At 44.1% G+C, this 13,256-nt stretch overlaps 1 protein-coding gene across 4 annotated transcripts in view; it reads right to left on the bottom strand.

Moving 5' to 3' along the window:
* LOC139673052 (trypsin I-P1-like) overlaps nucleotides 1-13,256 on the bottom strand; it is a 75,261-nt gene that overhangs the window by 1,929 nt on the left and 60,076 nt on the right. For 3 of the 4 annotated variants that reach the window (XM_071557995.1, XM_071558005.1, XM_071558010.1), the window contains exons 2-6: nucleotides 6,026-6,166; nucleotides 5,153-5,321; nucleotides 4,297-4,550; nucleotides 3,410-3,546; nucleotides 2,864-3,013 (exon numbers count right to left, since the gene is read on the bottom strand). In XM_071557995.1, the coding sequence (XP_071414096.1) occupies nucleotides 2,864-3,013; nucleotides 3,410-3,546; nucleotides 4,297-4,550; nucleotides 5,153-5,321; nucleotides 6,026-6,065 (750 nt within the window). In that variant the 5' untranslated portion in view covers nucleotides 6,066-6,166. Of the gene's footprint in view, nucleotides 1-2,863; nucleotides 3,014-3,409; nucleotides 3,547-4,296; nucleotides 4,551-5,152; nucleotides 5,322-6,025; nucleotides 6,167-13,256 lie in introns of those variants that run through there. The other variant, XM_071558019.1, reaches the window with a different exon arrangement.

Raw genomic sequence — 13,256 nt, 5'->3', positions numbered from 1 at the left:
GATTTCTGCCTGGAACCTGGGGCCGAGCTGGGTGTCTCAGCCTAGTGTTGCCTCTGAGATAAGGGCTTCTGGCAGTTCTGCTTCAGGAGCACACTTCATCTGGCAAATTTGAGGATTGCTTATGGACTGAGACCATCTGTGTGATTGCCCCCTCTGCCCTGTGAATCAGTGTGTTCAAGGTGATTGGCTTTTGTTGCAGGACTGAGCTTCTCCTGCAGTGGGGTTTGGAGTGTGCCACTGGGATACAGCCAGTGAAAGCAGCGACACTGTGCAATTTCATTCACTTGTACACTACCACTAACACCTTGCTGTTCCTTCTCCTCCTCCTTCCTGTGCTTGGAGCTTCATCTGATATAAGGGAAGGAGAAACAAAGGAAATGGACTAGGATCCCTGGTGGGACTTCTGTCTCATAGTGGTGGAAAGGAGAAGGCTAGTTTTGTGCCACCCAACTCAATGTTTTGCTGAAGAGAATAGTTCATTGAAAGTCATGAGGAAAATTTTATGCAGGTTTTAAGCAGGAGAAAGGATTAACAGGTGGAGACTGTGTTATAGTGCTGTGGTTTTTCTTCAGTATGAGAATAATATTGGTAACACAGTTTTGCTTGTTGAGCAGTGCTCCCAAAATCAAGAACTTTGTGGTTTCTCATGCTCTGCCAGTGAAGAGATGCACAACAATCTGGAATGGAGCATTTCCAAGAGAGCTGACCCAAACTGGCCAAAAAGATTCTTCATAGAACATAACATCGTGCTCAGTATATAAACTGCAGGGGGTTGGCCAGAAGATACAGAAGATTGCTGCTCAGGGACAGGCTGAGCATTGTTCACTGGTTGGTGAGTGACTGTATTGTGCATCACTTTCTGTTTCTTGAGTTTTATTCCTCTCCCTCTTTTCCTTTTTATTTCTATTTTAATTATTGTTGCTGTCTTTATTGTTGTTGTTTCTACTTTTAGTATTATTAGTATTTCTTAATGTTTGTGTTCCATAACTTTCATATTTTCCCTTTTCTTCTCCATTTTCCACCACAGGTAAGAGGGTAGTGAGCAAATAGCTACTTGATACCTAGTTGATTACTGGGATTGAACCACAAGAACTTGCTTGCCAGACAGCATCTCTTTCCCCACTGCTACAGCATGAGCTGCAACACTGTTATGGGTTTAGCCAGATGGGCCTAAACTTAGGTTTTAAAGTTCCGCTAGGCCTAGGATTGTCAGCTGATTTGAGCTGGGCTGAGCTAGCTAACAGCTGACTTCTTCCAGCCAAAAATATTGTATTTCGCACCATACTACATCATCTCAAAGGGTGTAAAATCCAGTGTGTGGGAGTGGCTTGCTTAGTTCCATCATGGCTGCACTAAGAGGAGGACATCTAGCAGCTCCTCTACTATGCTAGGCCCTGCTCCTGTTGTCTCTGCTTGCATTTTGTTTGCATTCAGGGAAGTAGAAATACTTTGTTGTTATACTTTCTCTTTCTTGCTGAGTGTCTTTTGGAGTGCTTATGAATTTAGAGTAATGGGCTTTGTATTAATTGGGGAGTGGGAAGTTATTCCTTGTTATATATATGTAACTTGTATAATTGTGTGTTATATTGTAGTTTCCTCTTATTTTCTCTGTACTGTATAAATACATGTAGTTAGTTTCAGCATAAGCTGAAGGTTTGGGGGGTTTTTTTCCCTCTCCCTCTTCTTTTTCCCTTCCTGGTTGGGAGGAGGAGGAGGAACCCTTTTCACCCTGTCCTGGACAGTTGGTGTTTTGCCAGCTCAACCCAAGACAAACACTTATTACCAAACCTGTGCTTCTCAGTCCATTAAGGAACTGTCAGTTTCTGTTCTTGGTGGATTGTGAAAAAACACCTAAACATCAGGTTCCCTTGGGCACTTGCACACTCTTTTGCTATTCTGCAGCACGGGAGATAAAGAAGAGCAGGCAAGTCAGGACTGCACTTTTGTCTTGCAGCAAGCAGCAAAGGATGTAGTTTATGGGCAAAAACCCCCAATGCTAGGAACCCGTAACAATCTCTTAAGAAAATTTCTCATGGTCTTATTCCTCTTTGTCATTGTGTTGGTCACCAGGGCCATTCTATGGCTAACCTGGGAGATCTCCTGCTGTGGGCAGAAACAGTTTAGCTTCCATTGCTTTCTTCACCCCTTTAAGCCATAAACTGAACTGTCAGTACAGGGCAGGTAGGAAAACAGCCCATGCATTTGGCTACAGGGAATTACTCTTGTCACATTAAGATAGCCCAAGTTAATTCTTGTGTTGCCTCCACCTTGAGGTCTGTGATCTTGATAACCTCATGTCCTAGACAGCTGGGTTTGTTGTTTGCAAGCTTGTGACATCCACATGGCTCCCAACAAATTGAAATGTAGAAATTGTGCATCAACCACCCTCAACCTCTTCAAGTTACTTTGCTCTCTGTGATTACCATCTGTAGTCTTGGCTTCCCATCTGTGATTCTCCACAAACAGTCTCTTGACTCCATGATAAAGGGAGTGAAGAGCTACACATGGAGGAGACAGAGGTCTGAGTTTATCTTTTGGAAGTGCATAATGGGATAAACTGACATAAATGGAAGGCTCAAGAAAAAAATGCAAATAACTATATGACAGACTCCTGAAAATGAGTCTACAAAGTGTTCCATGATCCTGCCAGCTGAGAGGCACTACAACTATTAAATATTTTCCCCCCAGTGCTCTTCACTGACGCTGTCCTCCATATCACAGCCTTTAAAAGTTGCCAGAGAAACACCACACAAAATAGGGGTGCCTGAAAGTCTTTATTAATTTTTCATAAGTTTGGGATGTCCAGTCCCAAAAGAGAGGAAAGGATGAGAAGAAAAAAAAGGTCACATCAAACCAGAGTGTCTCAGTTGGCAGACATAGTGGACTGGATCCAGGGGACAAAATTGTAAACCCTGGTGTAAACTCCAGGATAGCCTCTCTGGGCACATCCAATGCCCCAGGAAACAACGCCCTGCAGCTGTCCATTGCAGACCACGGGACCACCGGAATCTCCCTGTGCACACAAAGGATATGGATATTCAGCAAATGGCAACAGCCTGAGCAAGGAGCCAGAGATCCCTGAACTCACTGACATTTGAGCAACCTCTGTCAGGCTTACTCTGCACAAAGGTTCTACAAAGGTCATTTCTGATTAGCACTGTCCACCTAATGCTACCGTGACTGACTTTTGATCCAGGGGCAGCACAGCTAAGGATGAAGAAGCTGCCTGTTTTTGCCAGATGCAGGGCTTGACAGGTGCTTAGGATGTGTGTGCCCTAAGCCTCTCTTGTCATTCAAAAATACAGATGTGCCATGGCAGTGAGTATAGCTGGTTCTGTTCCACGAAGGCCTCCGCAGCTGAGAGAAGACAGGAGAGAAGCAAATGGGAGAGGAGAGGCAGATGATTTACCTGGCAGGAGTCTTTTCCTCCCTCCAGGAATCCCACACACATCATGCTATTTGTAATCTGCCCAGGGTAGGCATCCTGGCACTCGCTGTCGGAGAGTACAGGAGCCTTCAGGCACTGCAGGAGATCTGGGTATGAATCTACAAGAAAATAGGGAGAGATGGTTGATGACACGGTTGGTGTTCTTCCAGAGCCTGGAGAAGGTCTTTCCTAGCACACAGGTAATCATTGGACAGGCTGTTCTAGCAGTTGTCCTTCCTCTGGACAGTAAACACAGCATGGATTTCTTCTGTTTAGATGGAACACACACTACCCACATGCCCACCATTCTACACTGCAGCCACCTTAATTTCTCTGCTGCCTGGAAAATCATCAATTGGCAAGTGTGGAGCCACTCTTGAGGCACATAAACTGCAAGCAACTTGAGCCTCAGGACAGCAATCTGCTCCTCTGGTGCAGGTTTAGATGTCATCAGTGGATTAGACACCAGTCACCAACCCCTGCTTTAAGAGAATGGAGGTGTTTTATATGAATTCTATAACCACGATCCTGGACCTGGGCCTTCTCAGTGAACTGACTGCTCTGTTGCCCTTAGTTCCATTGCTAGTGCTTGGCAGCAGATAGCTGAGAGCAACAGGCCAAAAAATTATTGGCTCTGTGAATCTGCTGGTGAGTTCAGTGATCTGAGTTCATAATACAAAATACGAAGGACTTTGGAAAGGCTCATGATTACTGCAGTGAAATGGTTACTCTCCTACACTGCCTCAGTGCTCAAAAGACCTCTGGCACAGAACTTCTCTGTGCTTTACCCTGTCCTGTTTGAAGTCAATGGTGAGGCCTTTGAGAGTCTCCCGGCAACCAAGGGCTGTACCTTCCCACAGAGTACTCACTGCCATTGCTAAGTGTGTTGCCCCAGCCGGAGATCAGGCAAGTGGTTCCGGCGGCCACGCCACTGGTAGGCAGAGGAATTGTCTGGACAGATTTGTTGAGCTGGGCTGGGGTGGCAAGCTTGATGAGCATGATGTCATTGTTCAGGGTATAGGCACTGTAGCCAGGGTGGCGGATGACTTTAGCCGAGCTAATAAACTGCTGTGATGATTCTGTGAGTGCCAGGTTATGTTTCCCGAGTTGCACTTGGATGCGACTGGAAAAGAGAAAGCATGGCATGTACTTTACTGCTACCCACAGGTTAAGAGAAAGCTCTCTTTTCACTGTGTGCACTTCTTCAGCATGGCTGCCGCAGGAGCATTTCTGGGCAGGTTATCTTTCTTGTCCTACATTAAGCCCTGGGGATCCACACAGAGATCTTAACCCGCTCCCAGTAGGGTTGGTGAATTTCTGCAGGTTTATTCATGCATGGCAGTAGAATATCTAGCAGCGATTTATACAAACCTTCTGGAAAAAGGCAAACCTCTATCAGTCTGAATTCATTCCTCTTGGTGTTCTCCTGTGAACTATGCATTAGGAAGGTCCATGTAACTGATAAGACATGATAACCCATAACTTGCTGCTGGATTATTTCATTGTCATTTCAGAAAGTGTTCTGCATTCACAGAAACATTTGCAGAGGGGAATAATCCCTTAGGATGCCTCAACCCACCTTCCTGAACGACCCACCCATCCCTTGGCTGTCTCAGGTCAGAACTGAGCTACTTCCGTATTTGTATCTCACAACTCAGAATTGCTGCTAGAAGGGAGCTGGAAGACAAAAGTAGGTTATAGGGGATTGTAATTTTTTCCACTCACGATTTGTAGCAGTGAGCAGCTGACACCACCCACTGGCTGCTGATGAGGGAACCTCCACAGAAGTGATATCCAGAATTCAGGGACACCTGATAGGGAACAGAGTGCTCTGCACAGGTGTAGCCTCCCACGATCTTGTCATCATCATCCTCAGCAATGGTGGGGAAGGCAACTGGGAGAGAAGTCACGTATGTCAACACCTGGTCCTAGGTATCTCGTGCCCCTATGTCTTCCTGTCTGAACCACCTCAATTGTAGGCTCCACTTCTATAAACACTCAATGTTGCAGTGGTCAGCAAGTGCAATGGACATTCATTTGCTGCACCCTCCAAGAAGGTGATCAGACTTAGTCTGGTGTCTCATGTCTCCCCAACTAGAGTACTGCCACCTACTCCCTGAGTCAACATAGGAACAGAGAAATGCTCTTGTTGGAGTAGATGGAAAGTGTGTCTTCCCTAGGATCCTGTCTGCAAAAATGATCCATATTGGACTGAACACAGAAGTACAAAACAGGTTTGCAGCGCTATTGCCTTGGAGCAAGCACCTCCCCAGAGTGCAACATTTTACAGCAGCCTTTTGACTTCCTGAGTCAGAACTGTTATCTGTGTACTTCTCAGTCTTTAAGATACAGGCCGTCTTTTTCTGGAGCTATGGACACATTCCTGTGTGACTGGGTGAGAAACCCCTATGCAGCCGTTCATTCCCTGTGTTGTGACAAAAGTAATAATGACCGAAGACAGAAGTTGCAGGACAATGCCATAAAACTTCTGCAAGTTGAAATAGGATGTGCCTTACCCACAATAGGCTATCTTGCCATTTTCCTCTGACAATGAGCTTCCTTTCAAATCATTGAAATAGAAGTAAAAGATATACTCACCAGCCACCCCAATAAAGGCGAGAAACAGGAGGCACTTCATGGTCTTGATTCAGCTGCAAGTCCAAACCGGTTGACTGAAGTGGGAGCTGCTGCTAGAAATACACTTTTGAGAATGGCCTTATCTCTAGTCCAAGGTTTTCTCTAGACAAAAAGTACACAGTGGAAAATTTGAAGATCCAAATTTTGGCATTAACAGGCACTAGTAGAAAGTACAAATAACATATCTGTTAATCATAAACCTGTCCTAAGACAGAGAGCTATTTTAGATTATTCCAGAGGGCAGAATTGAATTTTAAAATATGTTTTGGCTTTGGAAGATGTATAGCTTTTTACTTTGTTATTCTAATACTCAGCCCCTGTGGAGAGCAGCTCTCAAACCCCTTTGAGATTCCTCTGCACTGATCAAGTCTTTCTTAAAAATGCATATTTTTATAGAAGTTGAATATTGTAGGTAGTGAACAAAAAGATACAATGCACTTATTTAGGGGCAGAGGGAGAAACCTATAAATATAGTGGCTAACTTTGTTAAGTTTACTTTAGCAAATTCCTTTATAGAATCATAGAATCGATTGGGTTGGAAAAGACCTCTGAGATCATCAAGTCCAACCCTTGGTCCAACTCCAGTCCATTTACCAGATCATGGCACTCAGTGTCACGTCCAATCTCAGTTTAAAATCCTCCAGGGATGGAGAATCCACCACCTCTCTGGGCAGACCATTCCAATGACTGATCACTCTCTCTGGAAAGAATTCTTTTCCAATCTCCAACTTAAATTTCCCCTGGCAGAGCTTAAGCCTGTGCCCCCTTGTCCTACTGCTGAGTGCCTGGGAGAAGAGACCAACCCCCACCTGGCTAGAACTTCCCTTCAGGTAGTTCTAGACAGTGGTGAGGTCACCTCTGAGCCTCCTCTTCTCCAGACTAAACACCCCCAGCTCCCTCAGCCTCTCCCCGTAGGACTTATGCTCCAGTCCCTTCACCAGCCTTGTTGCTCTTCTCTGGACCCGCTCCAGCCCCTCAATATCTTTCCTGAACTGAGGGGCCCAGAACTGAACACAACACTCAAGGTGTGGCCTCACCAACGCAGAATACAGGGGAAGGATCACTTCCCTGGTCCTGCTGGCCATGCTATTTTTGATACAGGACAGGATCCCATTGGCCTTCTTGGCCACCTGGGCACACTGTTGGCTCATGTTGAGCTTCCTGTCAATTAGTACCCCCAGGTCCCTTTCTGCCTGACTGCTCTCCAGCCACTCTGTGCCCAGCCTGTAGCGCTGCATGGGGTTGCTGTGGCCAAAGTGCAGTAGAATAATATGCGTGTCTTTTTGTCATATAAAAGCCACTGTTCACCTAAATAAAATTCGTCATAAGTAATTTTAAAAGGGAGTACGCCAAAAATGATTTTGTGTCCTCCACTACTTCCCAGGTTAAGTATTTCAAATGTGGGAATGCTCACCATTTCCCTTTCCTAATTTCTCTCTCTTAATCTGTATGAAAATATCTGCCCAAGTACCAAACCATGTTTGTTATTCATCTTTAGAAGTAGACACTTGTTTTTGCCACAGAAGAATTTTGGGATAGTGCTGATGTTTATCCATATAATGCATATGAAAAAGAATGCTGTGAACACAAGCAGTGAGATCTTATGAAATCCTTCTTGGGAAGGATCAGGAGTTCTGTCATGATGCAAAATTTGCTAAAGCTTAAGGCATTTGATAAATAATCATTTTCTATACAGTTGCCAACTTCATTATGTTATCTTCTGAAAGACAAGGGATACTCTGAAGAGTCATTAAACAGAAGGCATATTCTTTGAGATGCGTGAATAGCATGAGAGACTAAATAGGAATACTCTTTCTACTCCATTCCATGATCCTTTTCTTTGAGAGCCCTGGAGGACTGATAACCACAGTGCCACTGTCCAGATGGACATTTTCCTTTATGTTAAAGCACAAGTCCAAGGGCTGCATGAATTGTGTTGGCCTTTAAACTGGTATCAGTGCCCAGCTTTCTTAAAAGCATGTTTTATTCTGTGAAAGAAATAAGGATTAGAAGCTTCCTGTGGAAAGGAAAAGGTCCATAATATGAGTAAGCCTGACAAAAATTACTGAAGCTTTCCAATCCTATTATAACTAAACAAAACAGGAAGCATTTCTAGTCTACAACAGCATATAATGTGACCTCCATGTGGATTTAAAATTTCTTTGTTCGAAACATGCCATTGGCATAGAGACAGGCTGTCATCAGATATGCTGCTGAACATTCCATAGTCCTATTAGGTTTTTTATGGGGTCTTCCAAACAATACAGTCAAGGTGGTTCATCTGCTGGTGCAAACCAATCTCTCATGTCATGCAGTGATGCTGCAGAAGAAAGCTGGTGGCTCCAGAGGCATAGGAAGGAGGAGGCTTGGTGAATGGAGGGCAGCTGTGTTAGGTATTATCAATGGACAAGCAGTGGCAGCTTGCACTTCCAGAACTCCATGTTCCTACTTCAAGTATTTCAGTCAGCTGTATCAATACTGGACTCAGATAAAGAAATACCTTTGTCCCGGCTGATGCAAGATCCTGGGAAAGAGAAACCTGGTGAGACTGTGGGCTGACAGAGATAAAGCTACCCTTGTACATAAATCAGAGGAGCTTTTGAGGTTAGTCCTTTTACATCTCAGAGCTTGGTGGTGGAGAGTCCAATGAATCTCTCTTTCGAAGTCTCTCTTCTCTGGGCGCAGCTGCTACATTCTCCAAAGCTCTCCACACCTGAGCAAGGCTGATGTCACAGTTTCTTGACTTGTTCTTTTTGCATGTGTTCCTATTTTGCCAATGGTCACCAGTGCTTTTGTTCTATTTCTAATCATGCCAGAGACATGGATTCTCCATGTCTGGGAGGGAAAGAAAGTCATAGAACATGACAGGGAAGAATCAAATGAGTGGCCTGAAGAGTCAGGGCAAAGATGGTTTGTTTTGTGTCTGTCTCTCAGAAAATCAGGGAAAAACATGCAAAGCTTGGGGGAGGTGGCTGGTTCAAAACACTTCCTCCTCTATGAGGAAAGCTGTGAAGTCCTTCCTACAGGTTTCTGGGGGAGAAGTTGCAAAAGATTTACATGGTCTCAAAAAGAGCAGGGACAGATTTATGGAAGAAAAAGTCTTGAAGGGCTATGAATTTGAAGGGCATCTGATACAATCTCCCTCATCCCCAGGAATGGCCTGGTGTTGGACAGTGTCCTGCTACTATAGCCCAGCAAGAGACCACAGATCATCATGGATCTCTCTGGACTCTCACCCATCTGCCACTCTGTCACCCACGACTCAGTCAGAGTTCCTGAAGGACAGTCAGAGTTCCTGAAGTCTTGCATAAATTTGGAGTTGCCCAAACTCATCCCTTCATTTTCTGGAGCATAGAAGGTCTCCTGGGAGCATCTCAACCCCTTTTGAGCAGGATGTGGGGGGTCTGACCTGACAAAGATGTGTGTTAGAAGGTGGTTTTATCTTACAGTGCTGTTGGATTTTTCTTGTTCAGGCAGAGATCAAAGTAGGAATAGCACTTAATGATGGAATACTTGCCCTAGTGGTTTCAAGTTCTGGAAGGGGAGTAAAATACCAGTCTTTCCTAAGCAACATAAAGACTCCTCAGAGCATCATTTTCTATTACCTCCTCCATCACCTCCTCCATGGTTTCCCCTTTCCTTACTTCTGCTGTGTTCTTCCACAACCTTTTCTTGTTACCTTCTCTTTCTCTTTTATTTCTTCCCTGACATATTTTGCCACTTCCTTCTGTCCCCTCCTCTGTCACCTTCACTTCTTCTGCAACCTTATTTGTCCTCCTCCTGTTCTTCTATCACCTTCATCTGACACTTCCTTCTGCTGCCTTATTCCACCACATTCTCCATCCCCTCCTCCCCCTTGTCTTCCACCATGTTCATCTTCTATTGCCTTCTGTGTATTGTCCTCCTTTTCTTCTTCTAATGCCTTTCACCACGTCCTCCATCACCTTCTTCATTTACTGCTGCCACATTCTTCTATCACTTTCTTCCATCACTTCTATCAACTCTGCCATTTTTTTTCACCACTTTTTTCCATCTCCTCCTCCTTCTCATCTTACATCACTTTCGTCCCCTATCTCTTCTATCACCCCTGTCATTGCCTTCTCCATCCCTTCCCTTTCTCTTCTTCCTATTCATTCTTCTGCTGTCTTCTTCCATCACCTCCTCTTTCTCTTTTTTTACCACCACCTCCTCCATCATCTCCTCCATTGCCTCTTCTTTCTCTTCTCTTGCCTTCCTTCACCACCTACTTCTGTACTCCTTGTCCCTTACTATTTTCTTCCACTGCCTTCTTCCACCACTTCTTCTGCCACCTTCTTCTATTGCCTCCTCCTTCTGCCACCTTCTCCTGTCACTTTCTTCATCACCTCCTTTTTTTCTTTCACCAACTTCTTTCATCACTTTCTTCTTCACCTTCCTCTTTCCCTTCTTCTACCACTCCTTTTCTTCACCTGTCACCTCCTTCATTGCCTCTTCCTTTTCTTCCACCACCTTCTTCTGGTGTCTTCTTCTGTCACTTACTTCATCACATTCTCCATCAACTCCTTCTGCAATGCCAGCACCTTCTTCTGTTGCCTTCTTCTTTTGCCTCCTCAGTCACCTCTCCTTTACTTCTTCTGTCACATACTTCTGCTGCCTTCCTCCTTCCTATCCTCTTTCATGTCTGCCCTCTCTTCTTCCACTGGCTTTTTCCAGCACTATTGCTTTCTCCTTCACTTCTTCTGCCACATTTTTCCTTCATCTTCTCTGTTGTCTTTTCATTCTTCTTCCACTGCCTTTATCCACCATCTTCTTCCATTGCCTTATCAGTCATTTCCTCATTCTTTATTTCCACAGTCTGTTCCATCCTCTCTCTCACCACCTTTTTCCATCCCCTCCTTCTTCTCTTCTTCCGATGTCTTCTTCTGCTGCCTTCCCCCATTGCCTTCTCTGTAGCTTCTTCCTTCTCCTGACACCTACTTTCTTTTCCTCCCCAATTTCCTTCTGCTTTTCATCTTCTGTGGCTTTCTTCCTCTGCCATATTTTGTTGCCTCCTCCTATTCTTCTGCCTGTTTCTGTTGCCTTCATCTGCCACTGACAGCTTCCAACACAAATTCCTTTCTTCTGCCACCTCCACCTTCTTCTGTCTTCTTCCACCATCTTCTGCTCATGGCTCCTTCCACTGCTGCTGCCTTTGTGCACCATCTTTCTCTACTGCCTTCCTCTACTGCTTTCTGCTGCTGTCTCCTGTCAACACAGTCTGCTGTCAGATTCCATCTCTGCCTCCTGTTCCTGCCTTCTGCTTCCTCCACCTCCCACTGCTGACACTTTCCACTGCTGAATTAATCAGCCACTGCCTCCATATGTCAAAACTGTCTTCACTCTTCTCTGCCTTTAACACTGCATTGCACCACCACACTCTTCCATGACTTCCACCTTTAGCCACTGTATTCCTCCACCTGTTGCCTCTGTCCCCTTCCATCCCTTCCTCCTTCTCTTATTCACCTTCTTCCTACAACTTCTTCTGTCACCTTCTTCTGTCACCTACTGTGTCACCTCATCTATCATCTTCATCACTACCACCTTTTTCTGCCTTTTTCTTCTGTCATCTCCTCTGTCACCTGCTTCTGCTCTGCTTCCACTGCAGCCTTTTGCCACTTTGTCTGTCATCTGCTCTGCCTCCTCTTTATCCTTCTCCATGACTTTCTGCTGCTGCCTGCTGCCACTCCTTGCTTCTGCTGCCTCTTCCATCATTTCCTGCTTCTCTTCTTCCACACGTCCAAGTCATCCTAACGAAACACTTATTGGCAAGCCCAATAATTAAAACTGTTCTTGTTAATGACTGTATAGGAATGTCTGTATCAGGTCATAAACAAGTGTAGCATTTTAACAACATAAAGAAAGAAAAGCTTTTTTTTCCCCTAGTATATTGCTCAGTGGTAAAACTCACAAGTCCTAACTGCCTCTGTCAGTAATCTTGTATTATTGCACTGATCTTTGAGTAAATCATATCACCTTTCTATGTGTTTATCTTCCTGCCTTTTTGTGTGTCTTAGCTATACATACTGGAGTTTTTAAGATGAGGACACTTTAGTTATTTCCACTTTGTTCAACATAAAAGAAATACACAGGGATCTTTATAGCAAAAAATAGCACTGGAGTGTCATGTCCAGACTACGCTTTGTGCTCTTTGACAATACAGACACTATTTGTGCTCTTTGGCAATAAAGACGCTATTTGATAGCATCACAGATTATTTTTTGCCTGAAGGAACATACAGGGTGGGGGGTCCATGGTCGACCCTCCAACTTAAAGCAATACCAGTTTTTAACCTAAAAGAGGTTGATTAGGGACTTACCCAGTTGAGAGTTGGAAACCTCCAAGGAGGGAGGTTCTACAGTCTTTCTGGTATTTTTTGTTCTAGCACTGTAGGACCCCCAAGGACATTTTTGTACCCTTTTATTCCTCCAACTTGTAACCATTCCCTCTTGTCATTATGTCATGTACTGTTTCTATGTCCCTACTTCTGCCTTTTCTGGTAGTGAAAGATTGGAATTACACCTCCCACTGCTGCACCTGTCCTTAGCAGTCTTCTGTCCAAGCTGAAGAAGAACAACTCTCTTGTTTCTTCTTGTATGTCATGTGCCACCTCATCATCTTGGACACTAATCTACTTGTTGGCCATATGCTGGAAATTCTCCAGGTTGTTAATGCTACTTATGCATGGAGAGGAAGGTATGCACAAAACTGGACTTTATGCAATCCTTTATAGTAGTCAGTTCTCTGTAAGGAGCAGAAGTCATCAAAGTTGGTAATACAGGTAGAGTAGATAATGGATAAAAAAGTTTTTTGCTAATGAAATAGGTATGTGCATGAAGTGGTGACCCAAAATGATGAAGAGTCTATGATTCATGTTGCCCTTAATTATTGGAGGAACAGATAATTTTTTTACAATTTTTACATTGTGCAAAGAAATTTAACCAGTTTTCCTGACCTAGAAAGCAGGGTAAGAATAATTTCACATTTTTCTCAGCCTGGTCCAGAGACTTAAATCATCGTAGAGTGTCAGTGCCCTAGAACACAGTGATGTATTTATTTATAAATAATAATTACAGGCATCTTCACATACTAGGTTTTTTGTATAGTGTGTACTTCTTGACAAATAACATTGGTGTTTGTAATGCATGAAAGGATGGGGAAGTCCAAGTCACAATTT

The sequence above is a fragment of the Pithys albifrons genome, chromosome 1 (assembly GCF_047495875.1).
Source record: "Pithys albifrons albifrons isolate INPA30051 chromosome 1, PitAlb_v1, whole genome shotgun sequence".
NCBI classification, from domain to species: Eukaryota; Metazoa; Chordata; class Aves; order Passeriformes; family Thamnophilidae; genus Pithys; species Pithys albifrons.
Note: the sequence above shows the minus strand (reverse complement) of the source record. Positions and strands in the feature narration are given on the sequence as shown.